Below are 22996 nucleotides of genomic sequence, written 5' to 3' on the forward strand. Positions count from 1 at the left end.
TCATTGCCACCTTGTACCGTAGTGAAGCAGTTCGCTTGTGCCCGCAACGCAGAGCTGGCGTAGGCTATAGCTGTAATATACGAGAGAAGAATGACAAGTTAAAATGCAAGATCAACGACGTTTCTCTTTTCTTTATTCATTCATTTTCCAGCAATAGTGTAAAAAATGTTGGGGCACCGCTTTTTGGCGCCCCCAAATCTTGGCACCCTAGGCGGCCGCATAGTTGGTGATTACACCGGCCCTGGTTATGAGCGTGATGCAGGAATTACTGTGTTAAATTCTTCGCCCTGTATTACACAAGCAATCAGGGTCCCATTTGGCCTTAAAATCTATGAACCTGATCTAGATTTTGAAACCCACTCTCCATATTTTCAAATCTAGGGGGTTGTTTCAGCTTGGAGCAAGCTCCAAAATACATATCTAGATCTAGGCTAGGATTTCAAAATAATTCCACTCCCCATAAAACCAATAGCAATAATGTAATGTCCGAATCCAAGGTGTTTGGTTCAGGCCCATCTTTAACCAAACAAGAGTGCTCTTGCTTGGATGTTCACTTCTGATGTTGCATATTCTTCAGCTGAAATCCTAGGGCCAAATTCAGGCCCCAACTGATTTTTGGGTCCAGAGGGTCATACATCAGTGCTGCAAAGGCAACATTAATATGAGCCTGTGTTCTGAATTGGTTACAGTCTAGACATAGCCCCCACTCCCACCTCATATAGATTATTCTGGACAGTGGCAGGAGTGAATTATACAAGACACGCCAAGTCAGGGACTGTGTGCGCTAATCGACATTGAGACCCAGACCTGTTGGACCCAGGCCTTGCCTGTCTCCGGAGACCAGCTGATTTTATGAGATTTTGGTCATCTGGAATGGTGGAAATCTCACAGGATCACTTGTTCTTGTGAAATTGCACCCACGTCCAACCTAGAACCACAAAACGGGCCTCTTCCAATGTTGGATCTGACCTGGAGCCAAAACAATAGAGATGGGTTTAGTTTTGGAGATTGAAATCCAGCCACTCCCCTTGAAATTCAAAGGGCTTCACACCTGCTATTCCCCTTTTGATCCCTCTCAAGTAGCAATGGGTTTGGAATGTCATCTGTGGGAAGCAAAATGAGTTCTATACATGAAAGCTTCTCTTATGGGCAAAATCTGCTCTGGATCGATGGATGCTAAGCACCCCATGCATGGAGGAACCAGTGCACTACTGCTGTTGGATGGGCAGAATTTGGGAACTCATGCAAGAGGGCCACATCCTGAGCATGGCACAAGGCACAAGTCTGCAGGGGCTTCCTGTGCAGTTTTGAGGAGGAGTGAAAATGAGGCCTAGGGACAAATGAGTGGAAGGTTCTTGGCCAGAAGATCAGCAAAATCAGCTGACATGAATATTCCTCAGTTCTCCTTCCCCAGTGTGGCACTAGAGTAACAGCGCCTTATGCATCGTCCTGGATTTTCAAAAGCAGAAAACTAAATTAGCTTCCTAAATCCATATTTAGGCACCTAAATTAGGGCCTGATTTTCAAGTGTGCTCAACACCCAGTAGTTCTCACTCAGGTCAGTTCTGAAAATTTTGCCTCTGGTGCCTGCAAGTGGGTATTACCCAGAGGTCTCAGGTCTTTAATCCTGAGATCTCTGGGTAATATATTACTATATAACTCTAGACAGAAACAGGCAGGAGAGCCCATATGGACAGCTATAAAAATTACAAGTACAGTATGTAATCCCAACTATCTAAAGGAATTTGAATTACACCAAACAATAAAGTGTTCTCACACACACACACACGAACACAAAATTGTTTCATGTGATTTTTCTACTTCATTGTGCACTGAACTCAGGAATGGAGTAAAATTCTCTGCCTCTACCAAGTTAAGTCTGTATATCTCAGCCCATTGCTGAGAAAGCGTCATGGGAATCAAACTCTTCACATTCTTGAGAAATGAAATCTAGAGGTATGTTTACACTACAGTTAGACACCAGTGGGTGGCCGGTGCGAGCTGACTCGGGCTCGTAGGACTTGGGCTAAGGGGCTGTTTAATTGCAGTGTAGATGTTCAGGCTCTCGCTGCAGTACAGGCTCTAGGATCCTGCAAGTTGGGAGGGACCCAGAGCTCAGGCTGCAGCTCAAGCCTGAATGTCTACACTACAATTAAACAGCCCCTTAGCCTGAGCTCTGCAAGCCTGAGTCAGGTGGCACAGGCCAGCCGCAGGTTTTTAATCGCAGTGTAGACATACTCTAAGAGACCAAGACCAAGTCAACATCTGTTTTCTATAGTGTTTTCTATACCAAAAATAAGGAAGAAGTGAATCTGGCACAGAGAGTTTCTACACCCTATGGTCCAACATAGAAAAGGCCCTGTCACCTGTCAAATTTAAGTTGCAATGATGAACATAAGAATGGCTATACTAAGTCAGACCAAAGGTCCATCCAGTCCAGTATCCTGTCTGCCAACAGTGGCCAATGCCAGGTGCCCCAGAGGGAGTGAACCTAACAGATAATGATCAAGTGATCTCTCTCCTGCCATCCATCTCCGCCCTCTGACAAACAGAGGCTAGGGACACCATTCCTTACCCTTCCTGGCTAATAGCCATTAATGGACTTAACCTCCATGAATTTATCTAGTTCTGTTTTAAACCCTGTTATAGTCCTAGCCTTCACAACCTCCTCAGGCAAGGAATTCCACAGATTGACTGTGCGCTGTGTGAAGAAGAACTTCCTTTTGTTTTAAACCTGCTGCCCATTAATTTCACTTGGTGGCCCCTAGTTCTTATGTTATGGGAACAAGTAAATAACTTTTCCTTATTCACTTTCTCCACACCACTCATGATTTTATATACCTCTATCATATCCCCCCTTAGTCTCCTCTTTTCCACTGGGGGTCACTAAAAGATGGATGGTGCATGAGGACAGATGCTTATCAGGATAAGGCTCAAGGGTGAAATCTCAAATATAGCCAGGGACTACAGACTACACCCTTAAGAGCTTTATAAACCAACAGTGGCAATGTGAAGCCAATCCATTACTTGAAAGGAGGCCAGCAGAGAGAATGCGTGGTGTGTGAATAGAATCACGTGTTCAAACCAGTGGACAAATGTGCTGCTGCATTCTGAACAAGTAGGCAATGGAGATGCTCTGCATCAGGGAGCCCTATTTAGACGGAATAACAGGAATCAATCTTCATGGTCACAAGGACATGTGTTGTTGTTGCAAGGTTATGATTACAGCCTGTACAAATTGTACACTGGGGAAAACCTGTTCGTACACTGTCACCCAGTGGCTTCCCCCAGCTGACAGAGACATCAATGTTCCTTGCTGCAAACAAGTCCCCTCAGTAAGTATGATGAAGAAAGAAAGAGTAACTTCATAATAATGAGACTTTTTCTGTGACTCAGTGATGTGAAATAATAAATGAAGAACACAGTAGTGTATAAAACATGTGCCCCGATGTCATCATAAATATGTAGATACAGTAGACAAATATTTTGAAAGTAAATGTATTCCTCCTGGCCTAAGCAAATACAGAGCACTATCCTGCTCCTATTGGAGTCTGTAGGAGTTTTGCCATTGATTTCAATGGAGCAGGCCCACCGCTCTAGAATCGAGTCTCTTGTATTATTGCTGAGATGGAGCGATGCACATTCTCAACTTTCTATTAAAAAAATCAAAGAGAAACTCTGCAGTGAAAACTGGGACTAGTGATAAGAGACAGATGGAAAATAGAGTTAAAGCTTGTAACTTATTCCCTAGCCCTCTTTCCATTGGGTGGACATTATGTTTCTGAATGGTTTCTTGTAGCTATTTTTGATAAAATTGACCTGTCTGGGCCAATGCTATTTGGGGAGAAAATCCCAAGGATCTGCTTTTGCTTATGGCATCTTAAAAATAATTCCAAAGGTGGAAAGTTCAGACAGCCTTTCTGGGAATGGAGACAGAAAATATCTCAGTGTGAGTATTCTAAAAAGAGTTATTTAAGCCAGTGTTATTTTTAAATATTTTTCCATGAGATAAGTGAAAAGTTGCATTTTCTTTTTGTTTTTCTTTAAATTAACTTTGAATTTAATGTTACTCCCCAAGTACTCTATAGTCACAATGTAGAAATTTACACAACAAATGGATCTGTCATCATCCATACAATTATTCTCTCAATCCAAATTGGCCCCAAACTGAAACACTGGCTCAGCACCCTCTCAAACCTGTGGAGCAGTTTGGATCTGGACTTTGTGGCTCAGGCCCATCTAAGATTGAGCTGTCCTGTCCCCCAAAAGCAAATACTGGGACTAATTCTCCACTGCCTTCATTGATCCCCGTGCAAAGTAGTCACAATGAAATGCTGCTACTGTGACTCCTTAGCCTTTTACATCCATTTTGCAGAGGGATAAATAATAATATTTAGCAGTTTTAGAGAACTTTGTATGCTCAAAGCATTGCACAGACCTTAATTCATCTTCTGTGAGGTAAGTGACGTTATCCCCATTTTACAGATGGGGAAACTAAAGGCAAGAAAGGTGAAGTGATTTGCCAAGGTCACAGAGTGAGTCGGGGTAGAGCTGGGATTAGAACTCAGGACAAACACTGAACTCATTCTTCTGGATGACACTGCCGTAGCTTCTGTAAAAATGCATATAATAGTGCATATTAAATTAGGTTCACATGCCCTAAAATTGATCTATGGATAAGAAAGGAAACATCTTTTATACCATGACACGCCCCAGGATTGTGAGACACCTTGTCACCATCTGCCCTAAGTGTTAAGAAAGTGTGGTCTGTGCGTCAGTTCCCTTAAACCACCAGCCTCAGGCAACACAAGCACTGCCTTCCAGGCCTCACTCTCTCTATAGGGGAGCATTAGGCCCAAGTCCTCCCAATGTTCCCTTTAGTGTCCAGCCCCTTACCCACTGAACTGGCACAGAATTACCAGGCCTGCTGCTCCCTGAAAGGAACAGTGCACCACGGTTTATTACTTATCCCTTGGAACAAAACTCTGTTAAACGCACAGCTCTTAGATATATTTATAGTTATAGTGCAAACAAGAATAAATTGATTATTAAAGACCAGAGGTTCAAATGATAGTGAGTATGAATAGTGGAAGCAAATGGTAACATATAAAGAAGAACAAGCTTCCTAGAGACTAAACTTTAACTAACAAGTCTAGCTAGCTGTCTAAAGAAGCTTATCTCACCCAAAGTTCTCACCAGCATTTTCAACGAAGCCTGGATGAGACCCCCTTTTTCATGAAGCAAACTCACTCTGTTTACTTCCTAGCTGAAGGATGCCAGAATGTCTTCTATGTCTACCAAATATACGCGAGCAGATCTCTGATGTGCACACCTTCCCCCTCCCCCACCCCTCCACTGTTTACTTCTTCCTACGACCTTTTTCTCTTTGAAGTTTTTGCAATCCTTCATTGGTATTCGGTTCAGACTGGTGAGAGGAGACCCATTGTGAACCGTACAATACCTAATTGACATGTAAACAGCTGGATAGATTAACATTTCTTGTCTGGTGACCAGTCCCTAGACACAGGCCATAAGAACATAATTTTCAGTGTATATACATAACTCCTTACATAACTTCCGTACATGCATTTTGCAATTACAATGACAGTTATAACCCATGTCACACTGGCTTTTATTTGAGACCTCACATGACACTCTTTGGTGAACTAGGTTGTACATGCCAGACCCAGAAGATCCCAGTAACCCTCATGCACCCCCTCTGGTGCCCCTTACCAGCTGGCACTAATAGATTCCTGGCTCACACTTACCTTTGGGCAGTGTAAGTGCTATTTAACTCAAAAACCATTATTATTGTAATTGCTTCCTATATGGATCAACATAGCAGGTGCCAGAGACACAGCCTTAGCAAAATACAAGAGGATGTTTTCTCACATTCTGCTAGATTCTTGCCCCCCACCCTGCCTGCTTTGTACTGCCTCAGTAGTGAAAAGCTCCCCTGAAGGGGCAGTTGAGGCTTCTCCTATCAGAGACGGAGTGGGGAGGGTTTCAGATGCGGGGAGGCGGTTTTCCCAGGAGCAGTGTGGAATGCACAGCACCCCCCATGACCCTCAGCCAGTACAGTGGTCCATGTGGTATCACTTCAGCCAGTGTAATTTAAAGAGCCCCTAGGCTGCTTTAAATCATGCTGGGAGCTGTTTCCGCTGTGTTATCCTCAGCTGCACCAAGGAGCTGGCCCGTTATTTCTTCATAGCACGAAGACATGGGCAAACTTACAGGCCATTTTTCAGGAAACAGTGCCCTGAAATTCCAGTGGGTCTCCCCCAAGCTCTCTTTCTTGTGCAATAATTCATCCTGTGAGAGAAAACATACCATGTATTCCCTTCTGCAAAGCCTGAAGGCAAAGTTAACTCCCACCACTGCTCATGAGAACTCTGCCTCCAATTGTACATCAGAGGGAGAATAAAGCCTAGAAATCAGGAAGATAATCATAATACTCAATTGTGATGGGTAAAAAAGAACTGCTTGTCAGAAAGGTATAAAAGAAACCTTTAATTCCAGTCAGGATAATCTGTGCTTGAGCTGTGCAGTGGTAAATAGCACAGCACTACCCAGCTTTTGTACTGAGATGTAGGGAGGCTTTCAGGAAGATAAATGCTGTTCCGTAGCCCAACAGAGAGGAAAAGCTTAGCCCTATTGATCAAACTTTGAAGCTGATCTAATGGCCATTTGAAAGAAAATGTGATGCTGCTCAAATGTGCTATTTGAAGAAATCGGGCAGGAGGGACACTGGCTTTTTGGTGCTAGTTCCCTGTGCAGCTCAAGTTACTCATATCAGGATCCTGGCAGCTGATCTTCCTCTATAAACCTTAGACTAGACTCTGATCTCAGTGACTGCAACCTAAAGCCAGAACCTTCTTTTTAAAAAAGGTAGCAAAGCAATTCGGTGTTCTGCTCTTGCTAGGTCCAGAAAGTAACCATTACCTAGGAAGTATCTTCAGAGCCTCATAAAGGAATGGATGTTACACTGGCTGGATCCATGAACGGGAGTTTGTAGCAGTGTCACTCCACTTCCCCACAGTTCATGAATGGCCAAGAGTCAGAAGAACAGGAGTTTGGCTGTTCCTACTAATATAGCAGTTTGTTTGAAGAGCTCTCTGGCATTCTAAAAATGGAATCGACACTCTGTTTAGGTAGCTCTGAAGAAGCAGAGTCATCTGCATGTGAAACTTTGGTTTCTTGTGTCTTGGTATTAACTGTTGTTATTTCTGTCCCTTCCTTTTAGAAAACCCCTACTGCTCATGCCATGAAGGAGGAGAATTTTCTTCGTCGCAGGTTCTCTCTCTGTCCTGCTTCTTCCACCCCTCAGAAAATTGACCCTCGCAAGCTGACACGGAATCTGTTCTTCGGGGCTGATAATGAGATCTACCCACTCAGCCCAGGTCAGTGCGTGCTACATGGCTTCAGAATGTGCCACATGCTGCTCTCAGCCTATCTTCAATCATCTCAAATCTCAGTGCAGCGCATATGCACAAACAAACAGTACCACACCTACTGAACTAATCCTCTGGGTGGGTGAGTGTAAGTGGATTTTATTAGAGCATCTGCAAGAAACAGCTTTATATGGAAGCATGAGCAGGAGATCAAACTCGTTCAGCAAAGGAGGCCCCCAATCCTCCCCCCAATGAGGTATTGAGTGGTTCCTGTCAAATGCTACAAGCCTTCTGCTCCCATTGATTTAAGTGGGGAATGAAGGACATTCATGCCTCAGAGATGGGGCTCAGAGCTAGTTAAACACTGAATGGCCTAAAATTTAAGAAGTGATTTTAGGTATCTCTGTTTTGGGGTGCCCAATTTGAGGAACCTAAAATGGATCACCCTAAAAGGCAGGTCCTTTTAAGGCATCACATGGGCACCCAAAAATCAAGGAACCCAATATTTCCAGTCCCTTTTGTAAATTGTGATTACTACTTTTAAGTCACTTGACCCTACAGCGCACAATAAACGTTACAAATGCAAATTCTCTTTCACCAATGATCATAAATATCTTCAGCAGTTTTCCTGGCAATATGCTCAGCTGCAGTAAGTATAACACCAGCTTCAAGAGTTCACAATACTTCCTTCAGGTTTAGTCTAAAATTGCTAGGAAACATCTGCTCTACAGGAAATGAAAGTCATGATATTGTTTTGGTACTTGCTGTGTGTAATAAATACTCAATCAAAATGTTTCTCTGATTGCAATCTGCAAACAGTGCTTCAGATTCCAGTTTGTAAACATGTGCTTTAACCTTAGATGAGGGAGCAATCATATTTTTGCAAAGTCATAATTTGTGGTTGTCATTTCTGTACTTAATAATCAAGTCTAGTAGCACCTCAGTGAGTTGTCAGCACATTGATATTTCAGGAGAAAAGGACACCGCACTTGCAAAAAGCAAGGCAATATTTAGTATTTATATGGCACCCAAAAAGGTACTCAGGGTTAGATCCACAAAGGAACCTATTTAACTGCCTCTTTTGGCACCTAAGTCCAACATTTAGGCACCAATGACATTCACAAAACCACTGCTCAACTATCACCTCCCCCAGTAGGTGCCTAAACTCCATAGACATCTATGTTTCTGCCAGTGGGCATATGCAAAGCTGCCTGAATCCTGATGCCACCAAGCTGTTTGATACCTGAGCTCACATCTAAGCCCTGCTGGGGTTCTCAAACCAGGCATTTTCTTGCCTATCTTGCTGGCATGCCTACCTAACACAAAAGATATCAGGGATGAGCAGATGAGGACTCTGGGAGGCTGGCTGGCATGAGTGTAAGTGCCTAGTATATGCACCTGAGATATGGGAGATACCCAAATTTGAATCCCTGATTTGGAGCAGGGACTCAAACCTGATTCTCCCACATCACTGGTGAATGCCCTAACCACTGGGATATACAGTCAATCTTGAATATTTAATCATTCATACTAAATGGAACAGTTTCAACAGGAGAGATTGAGACCCATCCTAGAATAACCTGTAGCTCTGGCACTCTCCCGGGACAAGCAGACCTAAGTTCAAGTTCTTGCTCCAAATCAGAAAGAGCAGAGATTTGAAAACAGGATGTCTATGTGCCAGGTAATTGCCCTAGCCACAGGGCTATAATGGCATGGGAAAGGGGCGGGGGTCTGACTGACTCCCAAGTAGAGGGAGACACCTTCCTCTGGCCCAGAATTAGGCACCCAACTATCTTTATCCTGGCCGTTCTCTGTGGCATTGTTTACTGGCTAGCTTAGGCAGCTCCATGCTCAGCTTTCTGGCTTCTGATTCCCTTTCTTAGGCACCTAATTCTCTCCATGGAGAGCCTGGGCACCTAACTCAGGGCTGTGAATTCTACTGGGCAGCAGGCACCTAAGAGACCCCTTTGTAAATCTGACCCTCAGTGCTTCACAAACAAAGAACAAGGTCAGATCTGGAACCAAAGAGCTGACAAGCGAGGGTCAATCGTAGGCCTGGCCGAAATGCTGAATTTTTGGTTTGGGGCAAATTTCAACATTTTGAACAACAAAATTAATTACAATTCAGAACAGAAATAACTATTATCAAAATTCCTTTAAATTGGAATTTCCTGAACAAAAAAATCAGTCTTGGAAAATTTGTTCAGGATTTTAGAATGGTGTTTCAGAGTTTCAATATTTAATTTCAGATTTTATTTCATTAGTTTTATTCTCTTACATTTTTATTTTTACATTATTTCATGACATGTTAGTAGTGCGAGGTTCGGGTTAACAGTATATGTTACAACTATGTAGGGTTGTTAGTAGTACCACTGACGTGCCATATTATGCAATAATGTTCTATTGTAAAATTCATTAAGGGCAGCTGCGACTTTGTACCAATTGAAACATCTTATCTTCTGTAGATCGAAATGTCTCCTGTTTGTGTTGTAATGAAACAGTTTAACTAGCAGCTGCCCTTAATGAGTTTAAAAGTAACATAAAAATAATAGGATTTTAACTATCATGTCATTCTGACATGCCAGTTGTACTAGTGCATATTATACACTACTACAACTCACGTCATGAAATAATGTAAAAATATAAATGTGAGAAAAATTCCAAAGAAATTTTGAAATCCAAAATGAAATTCCAAAATCCCAGTAATTTTTTTCCAGTTCGAATTTTCGGTCACTCTGTCCTTTTAAAAATATTTAGATTTTGATTAAACTAGCATTTTCTATTGAAAAAAAGTGTTGACAAAAAATTTCTGTCCCGCTCCAGTCAATAATTTAAAGATTTGTGGGTGTCCAGCTTGAGACAGGTTGGGCCTGATTTTGAGCAGTGCTGACCAATTGAAAATTAGTCCACAAGCTTCTCAGCCTGAACATTTAAACGTTGAGACACCTAATATGTTTGCCCACTTTCAAAAGTTTGACTGCAGACAACTACAATGCCATATAGATATGTGGCAGGAGTAAAAAGTCTTTGCAGTAGACTACTTTGTCATTGCTAAGCCAACCCAGGAGATGGGCCAGCTTTTAGAGTTTGGGAAGCCTGTTTGTCAACTTCAGGAAACTTAAATTTTGAAGAGCACGGGCAAAGAGTTTTCCTGCTGTCATCAGCTTCCTCTGCTGCAGGATAAATGGAGATCAGCTGCTTGTCATGGGGTCCATGCAGAATAATTACTAACAGTCTCAAAAATTCAATTAGCTCATCTGTGAGGTGCTGAGTGCTCTTTAACACCCACATAAACCAAAGAGAGCTGAGGGTTTGTAGCAGATGCTCAGCACATCCTGGGTTGAGTCCCCTCTTACCACAGGCTTTGATTCTTTATCGGCCTTCTACATTGTTTCTCCTTGCTTCTTGTAGATGGAGCAGTCTAATTGGCCTGGCCTAAACCCACTGGGTCTATGTGTGTAACAAGTGCAGTGTGCTGGATTAGAGCTTTTGTTGCCTTTCTCTGCTTAGCTAGAGGAACCTGGAACATTGGTACAAGTGATGAAAACAGCCTCTCATCTTTCATCCCCCCCATCCTCAATTTAGGAGAGTGTGGGCCAGAGAGACAATTTAAAAAAGCACAAATTAGTACAAGTCACTGTTCTAACTAAGAGTTCTGGGCGTGTGTCCGGGGGTGGAGGAGTCTTACTTTTGTCCTCCTTCCTTGGATTTTTATCCCATTTATTTTTCCTTCCAGCTCATTCTATCTCCACAACACTTCTTAAGTTTGCCTTTTATTTCTTTGAAAGAACAGACTCTCTTCCACCATCTCCTATGTTTGCTTTCTCCCCACCCCCAATTCTCTCTTCCCCACGGTGTGCTGTAGCTTCCTCTTTACTCCTTTTCTTCTACTTCCTTTTTTCCTACTGTATCTCATTCTATCTCCTTTCCAAGGGTCAATATGGTGTCTCTCCTCACTGAGAATCACCTTTCTAGTTCCCCTCCTCCCCTGGGCTCTGATAGATGCTGCTACTCCTGTGAAGAAGTCTGGGTTTCCCTTCTCTCTGTCTGCTGTGAAGGCTTTTCCACTGATCACTCTCTTCCTCCCCACCCCCAAGTTTGTGTCCAGATGCTGTATTATCAGCTCAGAGAAGGAACTAAGATAAGTTGTAAGCAGCCCCGTTACGGGCTAGGAAGGAGCTTGCAGTGGCCTCGCACCATCAGCAGAAGTTCAGCTATTTCTCACACAGAATCAAGTCAGTCATAGTTGCTCTCTCCCACAGCTGGGGCAACAGGTTTCACAAGCCCAAAAACTAGCCCTGGGTGGCTTTAGGACATGTAAATAAATATAGTAAAAAGTTAGTAACAGACTTTACACCCCTGTCAAACTATATTAGGAAGGTTCTCTGAAGTGAGGAAACTAGTACTGTTGTTTTGTTTTGTTTTTTAAGGGGGAGATCAACTGAAATAGCTCTTCTGGCTCTTTGCCTACTGTTACATATAACACTTCTGATTACTGTAGCTGAAATAATTTAGAGTAAGATATATTTCTCTGTATATAGAAGGTACACAAACTGGAGAATCAGTTTCATTAGTTTCCCTTATTTATGTTTTTTTGCCCGCATAAGGAAGAGAAACCATTTTTAGAAGAAAGTAGGATGTGGTTGGAAGACCACAGAATTTGGCAGGGGGAGTAACACTTTTAACATTTTTTTTTTAATTGGCTACACTTCAGGTGGATGTTCTCTCTTTAAATCAGAGCTTAGAGTAGCCCCGGCACATATAGGTCCCCCCAACATTGGAGATCCACACCTCAGATGCTATGGGCCCTGCCTAAGAGCACATACCTGCAGGTGTAAAGGGCCAAAGGTTCATATAAGTATAGTCCCCTGGTATTTCCAGCATTCTGGGTAACACTTTCCTCCAGAAAACACTGACTCTATTTGCAGTGGAAGTTTATTGCTGTGTATAGTATCAGTTATAGCTAAAGTTTGAGTGTTACCTAAATAAGTTCTCATAGAAAGAAAACTAAGGGAAAAATTTAAAAACCTTGCACCTTTCAAGTGAATGCATCCAAAGCTCCCTTTAAGGTGAAGGGAGAGGTGAATTGGGTTTGTGCCCTTTTTAACTTCTTTGTCATGTATAAAGAAGGCTTGAAAATAGTTCATATAGAAAAAAAATCAGTTCTCTCTTTGCCAGAGAACTTTGGAGAGGACTGGAGAGCTAGTGGGATAATGACATCACAAGCAACAATGAAAGGTTAGTAATTGAGAAAGGGATTTTTAGTCTGGCTGTTGAAAACCCTGAGTTTTTTTCTTTAATTTTGTGAGCACCTATTTAACAGAAACACCTGACAAACACTTGGATGAAAAGCTCTTTCTGATAGATTCACACCTGCCCACCCTCTCAATTACAGGCTAAGAAAACTCCCACTCCAAACCACAAAGAATTCCTCCTGCAGAATCAGAGAAAACAAGACTTGGTATAGAGATTTTTTTTTAAGTCCCTGAATGCTTTTCAACTTTAAATATGAGACAGGCATCAAACCACCACCAACGAGCACTTTGAATTATTAGTTACAAAGGAACAAGAGGATTAGTACAGGCACTGCTACTACCACTGTTGGAAAAGTGGAAGCAGCATTATCTACAGAATGAACTTTGTACAACTTAAAGCGAGTCTCCCTTGGAGACAAGCCATTTATGCCTACGTGAGTTGCTGAACAAGGATGAGGGCCTTACAAAAGCTTCTGTAAGGAGCCTAAAGATACTTTAAGAAATGCTTAGATACCTAAGCAGGTTAGGCGCTTAATATCTATTGACTTTTAGTGGGAGTTAAGCACTAACCTGCTTAAGCATTTTTGTAAATCCCAGATGCCTATGTGCATCTTTTGGTTCCTAAATACCTTTGTAAATCTGGCCCAAGATCCATACACACAACTAAATTTCAGCCTAATATCCACTTTATGCAGTTTTAACTCATTGTGATCACACTAGCTGGGCATCAGTGCAGGTTTTGCTCCATACTGTCTTGTTAGGGGGGGAGGGATAGCTCAGTGGTTTGAGCATTGGCCTCCTCAACCCAGCATTGTGAGTTCAATCCTTGAGAGGGCCACTTAGAGATCTGGGACAAAATCAGTATTTGGTCCTGCTAGTGAAGGCGGGGGGCTGGAGTCAATGACCTTTCAGGGTCCCTTCTAGTTCTATGAGAGAGGTCTATCTCACTATATTAGTTATTATAGCCTGTGTTTTTCTATGTGGTTATTCATATGGTATACCAGAAAGATTATGAAGCAGCAATTCTCCTATTGTATTAAGCTAGTCAGTGCACTCCTTATCCTGCACTTATTTAGCTTCGTGTTAAGAGAAAGTGACCCTAGTAGTTATCAGTCACGCTTATTAGATTGTGACTTACTAAGGGAGAAGTAAATTGAACCTGTGGGTCAAGACATGGTAGTGAGCCTCAAGTAAAAAAAAGCTGCTACTCTTCCAGAAAGGATCAGGATATTTATTATAACTATATAGAAGAACAAACAGAAAGTATCAATAACTCAAATGCATAACATATGGTATATAACCAGAGACTATATTAGTGCAGGCTTTCTCCAGGATGTTTTTAGCACTCAGAGAAGTGTGATTTCACTACTCTTGCAATAAGATCAATTAATCTTCCTTCTGGACCCATTGCTATTACTGAGCTCAAAGCTTTTGCTTTATCCTTTTATAGGAGCCTTTCCCAGCATGCTGTCTGTCTTAGTAGCTGGCCCTTTAAATCTGTGAGGGAATGAGCTGTAGCTCTAATATAGTCATTTTGTGATGGGGGAGGGGGGAAGGAACTGCTGCTTTTTACAAAGCTGGTAAGTGTTTGGCTTTTTATGTATTTGCTTGTTTTTCTTTTTCTGGGGGGATTATGTGCTTTCTGCTGTGGAGGGGGGTTTATCTTTTGGGGTCTGCTGCTTTTTTCACTTTTTGTGTTTGATACTGGGAAACTTCCAAAGATCCTTTGAATCTGCCATCAAAAGAAGGGCTTTCTGTCTCTCTGCAGTGTTACAAGAAGCCTGCTTGAGATCGTTTGTTAAAGTTACCTGAAAAACTGATATCTTCCTGTGTGAAGTTCTGTGCAATTAATGAAGAGCATAAGGACACAATATAACCTAGATGCTGACACATAGAAGCATTTATCAGCTTGTATCAAATGCTTCTATTTAGTAGGGTGACCAAGAGGAAAGTATTCAGCTGTGGGAGAATTCCAGACTGCAGAGCTAAGTACAGCAACTGCATAGATGTGTGAATGCATTCTAACTTCCACCCAGTCTCGGATGCCTGTAGGAATATGGGGAGGAAAGTGCCAGCAAAGGTACCAAGGGCAGGGGATCAGTCGGAGTTCTGGCTCCCATTTGCATGGTTGAGCTCTGTGTACTCTCCCTTCCCTCCCCTCCCGCTTCTCCCCCTCCCCGACCTCCCTGTGGCTTTTTTCTGTGTGAGCTGGGGGTGTGAGGTTTTGGAGTACCCTGTCTGCAGGGTTGGACAGGGGTATATGAAAACTTCACAGGAAGATCTCCAAACTATGGTAGACTGAGCATAAATTCCCCCAAAATCTATGCTTGGTAGGGGGCCAACCCAGCTGAGGTCCACAAAGGCATCAGTGAGGTCAGGAGGCACAGGATTTGGAGATTTCATTTGGGTTGGGGACTGACCTGAGGCTATGTTCTAGCATAATATGCTGCCATATGTCCCCTCCCTCCTTCACTTCAGTGTTGTAAAGAGAACTTGAACAAGGAGCTTGGTTTTGACTGGCTGTCTGTGACCAAATATATATTGGGTCACCCCAAGTGACACTTCCCTGCAAGAGATCTTTCATTATGAAGAGATGAGGATATGCCACTCGCAGAAGTGAACCTTTTAATTTTGCTCTGGCACACATATTATACCAATGTTGATTTGAGTTTTCTTTGTTAGTAAATGTACAATAGATATGTAAATAAAATCAATAATAAAAAGCCATATTCAGCCAATTTGTTGCAAAATACAGTTATGTTTTCACAGAAATTATGATAGTTTCAAATGAAGTCTATAGGATCTGTGGTTTGCTGTTACGTGAATTAAGAACAGGAAACATGGGTAAACTACAGATACAAAAACATTTATTAGTGTTTTGTCGTTTGCTCATTTCACACCAAAAAAAAAAATATGAAGGCACTATTTGGACACAGCTGGCTCCCAATAATCATGTTTATTAACTGTCTGCAAACATACAAGGCCTAGCTCAGTGCATACTGCTGCTCTGAGTGGTTTCTGGTGGTTCTAAAACTGAAAACAGTGCTTGCAAATTACTTATGCCTTTATACTATAGTCAGTTGAAGCAGCTAGTTGAACTGTGAGACTCACACAGCAGCAATGTGGCTTGGTACACTTCAATGGAATTTGGAAAACTCTCTCTGTGGCTAGAATATCTTCACCTTCTTTGTGTTAATTCCAAAATTCCATCATAGAAATGCCAGCCCTCAGTTTGACCATGTTTGTGGGAACATGCAAAATGGTTCCCAGTGTTGTATGTTGTCCCGACAACTTTGTAGCTATAAGGACAACACCTTTGCTTCAAAAGATTCTGTTTCACGCAAATAATTTGATGGCTTATTGAACTAACCAGTATTTTGAAACATTACTTTAAATGTTAATGCTATATTCAGTTTACTTGGAAAAGAGCTACAGAGGGCAGAGGAAGGATTTTTCTGAAGTAGGGCATTTCATTTTTCTCTGATCCGTGAATGGTATTTGAAAAGATACAGGAGTTGCTAGTTTGCAATGCATCTTGTTTTCTTTCAGCTTACTTGAGATCATGCACAGAAATCTCTGATGTAAATCAGAGGGTCAAATATTTGAATGTTTCTGTGATCAGACTTAACTGCAAGTGAAATGCATAAGAAATACTCTTAATTAAATGACATACTCAGTTGACCTAATGCATTGCACTTGTTTACTTTGACTCTGAAATTGTAAAATAAGTAAAGAAGTTGCTATTTAGTATTTATAATATTTTAATTAATTGAGCCATTGCTGCTGCTGTTAGTACTGATTGCTAGCGATACCTATACTTAAGCATATCTAAGGGTTTGTATAAGACCCTGTTTTGCACAGAAGGGAAGTTACTTCATTAAATTCTGCATTGAATTGCTGCATAACTAGGTGCTGCCTGCCTCCCCATAAGGAGATTTTTATAGTCTGTAATCCTGACACAACCATAGCACCGAACATCTTTGTAGCGGGAAAACTTGGATAAAGGGGTGTGTGCAGAAGGGCCAGTAACAGGGTTTCATAGTCAGAGATTTTCAGGTCAGTGGAGGCCATTAGTTCATCTAGTCTGACCTGTATAACACCACAGAATTTCATCCCGATTTACCCTGCACTGAGCTCAGTAAGAATTTGTGTTTGACTAAAATGTATCTTCTAGGATGGCACCCAATCTTGATTTGAAGACTCCAAGGGATGGAGAATCCATTATTTCCATTGGTAGCTTGTTCTAATGATTGATCACCCTTACTGTTAAATGAGGCACACATCTTTCTAATTTGAATTTTTCTGGCTTCAGCTTCCCGTCATTGGTTCTTGTTCTCTGCTGGGTTAAAAGAGCCTGTTACGACCCAGTATTTTGTCCATGTTGAGGTATTTACACACCATAATCAAGCCACATCTCAGTCTTCCTTCGAATAAGCTAAACTGATTGAGCTCTTTAACTCATACTGTAAGGCATTTTCTACAGCCCTTGAATCACTTTTTGTCTCTTTTCGGTGCCCCCTCCAATTTTTCAACATCCTGTTTAAATGCGGACACCAGAATTGAATACAGCATTCCAATACTGGTTTCACCACTGCCATAATCAGAGGTAAAATCATCTCCCTACTCGTATTCATTACTCCTATTTATACATCCAAGGATCACATTGGGAGCTCACATTCAGTTATTTAGCCAAGTCATTGATAAAGTTGACAATAAAGTGGAAAGTTTGCTTATGAAATTTGTGGATCACACCAAGATGGAAGAGGTTGTAAGCACTTAGGAGGGCAGGATTAGAATTCAAAATGATCTTGACAAATTGGATAATTGGTCTGAAATTAACAAAATTGTCTTCAATAAAGACAAGTGCAAAGTACTTCACTTGGGAAGGAAAAATCAAATGCAAAACAGGGAATAACTGGGTAGGCAGCAGTACTGCTGAAAAGGACCTAAGGGTTATAATGGATCATACAATGAATGTGAGCCAACAATGTGGTGCAATGGTGAAAAAGGCCAATAGCATTCTGGGGCGTATTAACAGGAGTGTTGTATGTAAAACCAAGAGGTAACAGTCGTGCTCTACTCAGCACTGGATAGCCTGGGCGGAGTACTGCGTCCTGTTCTGGGCACCATGCTTTAAGAAAAACTTAGAGTAAATTGGAGAAAGTCCAGAGGACAGCAACAGAAATGCTAAAAGGTTTAGAAAACCTGACCTCTGAGGAAAAGTTACAAAAACTGGGCATGTTTTGTCTTGAGAAAAGAAGACTGAGGGGAAACCTGATAAGTCTTCAAATACGTTAAGGGCTGTTATAAGGAGGATGGTAATCACTTGTTCTCGATGTCCAAGGAAGGTAGGACAAGAACTAATGGGTTTAATCTACAGCAAGGGAGATTTAGGTTAGATATTAGGAAAATCTTTCTAACTACAAGGATTGCTAAATACTGGAATAGGTTACGGAATCCTTGTCGTTGGAGATTAAGAACAGGTTGGGCGAACGCTTGTCAGGGAAGGTCTAGATATACTTGATTCAGCCTCAGAACAGGGGGGCTGGACAAGAAGGCCTCTCAAAGTCCTTTCCAGCCCTACTTTTCTCTGATTCTATGACTTAAATCCTTTTCAGAGTCACTGTTTTCCAGGACACAGCCCCCCATTTGATAGATATGGCCGGTATTCCTTGTTCCTAGATTAATTAATTAAAATGGATTTTGCTTGAATCCAGATCGCTCTATAGGACTGCTCTGTCCTCCTCATTTGCCATTCTTCCAATTTTTATATCATCCACAAACTTTATCAGGAATGATTTTTATATTTATCCTGATTGTTGGTGAAAATATTAACGAGTGTTGGGCCTAGTACTGATCCCTGCAGAGCCCCCTAAAAACACCTCCATTCAGAGATGACTCCCCATTGTCAACTACTTTTTGAGACCGGTCAGTTAGCCATTTTTTAATCCATTTAACATTTGCTTTAAAAAGTGAGCGCTATACAATATCAATAATCAGCGTGTCATACGGTACTCAGTCAAAGTATATTATATCTATTCTGGAGAGATTGTTATAGCACATTCACTGCTGCAGTATTTGAGCACCTGGAAGTAGTGTATTAAGCAACGTCACTACACATCTATCTTTCGGTGTTTGTTCTCTCATCCTCCCCCACCCCAGGGATAGAAGCAAGTGCAGTGGATTGTCTTGTTTAGGTTTGTTTGTTATTTAAAAATACATGTTACTATTATGTGTGTGTTAGAGAAGGCAAGGTCAAAGAAATTAGCCTCGCACTTGGAGTAGAAGGTGGTGACGTTTGTGATTGTCCTGAGTTCCTGGTGGAGTTCATTTCACAGTCTGAGGACTGCCCCCCTTGAAAGTTCTGCCTACTGCATGCATAAGCTTTACCCATGCACTGCTACAGACTAGGGCCCGAATGGCTAGGCAGCAGTTCTGCAGAAAAGGACCTAGGGGTTACAGTGGACGAGAAGTTGGATATGAGTCGACAGTGTGCCCTTGTTGCCAAGAAAGCTAGCGGCATTTCGAGCTGTATAAGTAGGGACATTGCCAGCAGATTGAGGGACGTGATCATTCCCCTCTATTCGACATTGGTGAGGTCTCATGTGGAGTACTGTGTCCAGTTTTGGGCCCCACACTACAAGAAGGATGTGGAAAAATTGGAACGAGTCCAGCGGAGGGCAACAAAAATGATTAGGGGACTGGAGCACATGACTTATGAGGAGAGGCTGAGGGAACTGGGATTGTTTAGTCTGCAGAAGAGAAGAATGAGGGAGGATTTGATAGCTGCTTTCAACTACCTGAAGGGGGGTTCCAAAGAGGATGGATCTAGACTGTTCTCAGTGATGGCAGGTGACAGAACAAGGAGTAATGGTCTCAAGTTGCAGTAGGGGAGATTTAGGTTGGATACTAGGAAAAACTTTTTTACTTAGGAGGGTGGTGAAGCATTGGAATGGGTTACTCTGGGAGGTGGTGGAATCTCCTTCCTTAGAGGTTTTTAAGGTCAGGCTTGACAAAGCCCTGGCTGGGATGATTTAGTTGGTGTTGGTCCTGCTTTGAGCAGGGGGTTGGACTAGATGACCTCCTGAGGTCCCTTCCAACTCTGATATTCTATGATTCTATATTGTAGAGTTACATTGTGCCTGAGGAGCAGAGCTGTTGACCATGGTATTTCTTCCACATCTTAGGAAATCTTCTAGATGGCCTGAACCCAGGCCATCGAGCACCTTGAAGATAAGGACCAAGATCTTTAAATTGCTTAGAAATTCTATGGAAAACAACTGCAGAGAGCAGAGGATACATGTGATGTGTTTGTGGTAGCCTGGGTTGCTGAGGAGGTGCCCTGCAGTGTTCTGTACTAGCTGGAGCTTCCCAAATGCTGAAGGTTTCGTGCCCAAGTTTATAATGTGGCTGTAGTCCAGCTGAGAGGTGACAAAGGCGTGAATAATTGACATTGCCCATGAGGATGGGATGGAGTCTCCTAGCCAACTGGAGATGGCAAGAAAGCATGACTTGTAGCTGCTGCTATGTGAGAACTTAGCGTCAGCAAGGAATCCAAGAGTACTCTTAAATTTATGGATCTAATTATAGCACAGCTATAGCTCTGTTATTGTTACAGTTAAGACCTGCTTTCTATTTAAAGCTCAACTCTAAGTGCTCTAAAGTCCACATGGTTACTTGAATTGCTTTGAAATTTGGCATGTCTCATGGGGTCGTGGGGCTCTGTTAGTGATTCGAATTTGGGGTCTGTCATAACTATTAAGGGAAGGGTAACAGCTCTCTGTGTACAGAGACTCCAAATCCTTTTACCTGTAAAGGGTTAAGAAGCTCGGGTAACCTGGCTGACACCTGACCCCAAGGACCAATAAGGAGACAAGATACTTTCAAATCTTGGGGGGGAAAAGGCTTTTGTGTGTGCTCTTTGTTTTAAGGGGGGTTCGCTCTTGGGACTGAGAGGGACCAGACATCAATCCAGGTTCTCCCCATCTTTCTAAACAAGTCTCTCCTTTTCAAACTAGTAAGTAAAAGACAGGCAAGGCGTCTTAGATTTACTTTGTTTTCTCAACTTGTAAATGTACCTTTTTACCAGAGTGTGTATCTTTGTTTGCTGTACTTTGAACCTAAGACAGAGGGGGGTCCTCTGAGCTCTTTAAGTTTGATTACCCTGTAAGCTATTTTCCATACTGATTTTACAGAGATGATTTTTACCTTTTTCTTTAATTAAAAGCCTTCTTTTTTAAGAACCAGATTGATTTCTCCTTGTTTTAAGATCCAAGGGGGTTTGGATCTGTATTCACCAGGAGTTGGTGAAAGGAGGGTGGGAGGAAGGAGGGGGGATGGTTAATTTCTCCTTGTTTTAAGATCCAAGGGGGTTTGAGTCTGTGTTCACCAGGGAATTGGTGAAAGGTTTCTCAAGGCTTCCCAGGGAGGGAATTCTTGTGATGGTGGCAGCGGACCAAAGCTAAGCTGGTAGATAAGCTTAGAAGTTTTCATGCAGGCCCCTACATTTGAACCCTAAAGTTCAAAGTGGGGATACAGCCTTGACAGGGTCATTTGATGACAAGTTTCCCAAAATACAGCGCCTGGTGGGGGATGGGGGAAGAGACCACTTTTCTTAAAGTTGACCCATTCTGGCAATGTTTATTTGTGCACAAAAAGTGATCAAACCAAGGTTCAGATCATTGCACCAGTATCTCCAGTGCTCAAGAGTTACCCCCAAAACCCTTTGGGGGAATCAAATTAAAATGTTATTTGAAAGAGTTTCGTTTCTTAACTTAGGTGCCTGAGCAGGCTCACGTACCCAGTGGATTACACTGTGCATGTGCAGAGAGAGGCTAACTATTTGTAAAATAACTTCTCCGTCACAGGATCTGTGTGGCTCCCGGGGTATGTTATGGTTCTCTAATCTAAGTGCTATCCCAGGCACCAACCCAATCTGCCTCTGTCAAAGGGTTTTTTATTATTGTTGGGAAATATCTGAGTACAGCAGAGTATTCAGAAAGCTCTGAAATGACTTTCTTAAAAAACAAAACAAAAAAAACTGCACATGCTTTCTATGAAGGTGACTGGGGTGGAAAAGTAGGTGGGAATGAGAGGCAAGTGTTGGGGTATAAGGTGATGGGGGACTAGCGGGAATGGGAGGGCCCTTCCATTTTAGAAGGAAAATGCCCTTCTTTGACAGTCTCTTAGATCCGTGGCTCTCAACTTTTCCAGACTACTGTACCCCTTTTAGGAGTCTGATTTGTCTTGTGTACCCAAAACATAGTTGCTTACAAAATCAGACATAAAAATACACAAGTGTCACAGCACACTATTACTGAAAAATTGCTGACTTGCTCATTTCTAACATATAATTATAAAATAAATCAATTGGAATATAAATATTGTATTACATTTCAGTGTATAATATATAGAGCAGTATAAACAAGTCATTGTCTGTATGAAAGTTTAGTTTGTACTGACTTCACTAGTTCTTTTTATGTAGCCTGTTGTAAAACTAGGCAAGTATCTAGATGAGTTGATGTACCCCCTGGAAGACTTCTGTGTACCCCTGGGGGTACGGGTACCCCTGGTTGAGAATCACTGTCCTAGATGGTATCAAAGATAGTAATCGCCGTCCTTTTGGGGAAAAGAGAAGTTAGTTGAGATGGGCTGGAACTAAGATTGCCAACAGTCCATTATTATTACAAGAGACATCCCTTATTTTTTTCATCTCTGTACAACAAGATGCTGAGTGCTGCAAAAAGCAGCAAGAAATACCCCTGGCAAATGTAGGTGAGCACTGCTGATTATTATCATCATCAATAATAATAAATAATATCTGGAGGAGAGTGGGGTGGGGTGGGGCGTGGCAAGAATGCTAAGAAATCAGTCCCTTATTTTTTAAATGCAATGTTGGCAACCCTAGGGAGCTGTTGCTGCTGCTGGTAAAGTCCAATCCCGTTTCATCTCAGGTGGTGTTTGAGATTCAGCTGGAGCTGGTAGCGGTGGCAGTGTCATCTGGCTCCCTCTCTCTGGCCTGGTCTGGTCAGGACCTCTCTCAGGATCAGGATGACAAAGGCATGGGGTTCCAGGAAATGGTAACGGTGGCAGTCATGAGGGTGAAGCTCGTTCCACTAGCCTCCATCTGTTCTCTATTTTCTTCCCCAAATCTTTCTTTAAGGACCCACAGAGGGAAGGATGGATGGAATAGCCCATCCCCTCATTATTTTGTCTACCAATTAGGCCTAATATCCGACGAACCAAAATTGGTTCATTAATTTCTGGTTCCACATTGTCTGCTTTTCCATAATCCTTGGGAATTTCAGCATAATCCTTGAATTATATCAGCGTGACCTTCTTGTTTGGACT

General features: G+C 42.1%; 1 protein-coding gene across 1 annotated transcript in view; it reads left to right on the top strand.

The window, feature by feature from the left end:
• OSBPL5 (oxysterol binding protein like 5) overlaps positions 1–22996 on the top strand; it is a 211593-nt gene that overhangs the window by 112846 nt on the left and 75751 nt on the right. Inside the window, exon 2 of the mRNA XM_029913588.1 lies at positions 7244–7400. Within this exon, the coding sequence (XP_029769448.1) occupies positions 7265–7400 (136 nt within the window). The 5' untranslated portion in view covers positions 7244–7264. The remainder of the gene's footprint in view (positions 1–7243; positions 7401–22996) is intronic.

The sequence above is a fragment of the Terrapene carolina genome, unplaced genomic scaffold, assembly GCF_002925995.2.
Source record: "Terrapene carolina triunguis isolate 2854851 unplaced genomic scaffold, T_m_triunguis-2.0 Scaffold715, whole genome shotgun sequence".
NCBI lineage: Eukaryota > Metazoa > Chordata > Testudines > Emydidae > Terrapene > Terrapene triunguis.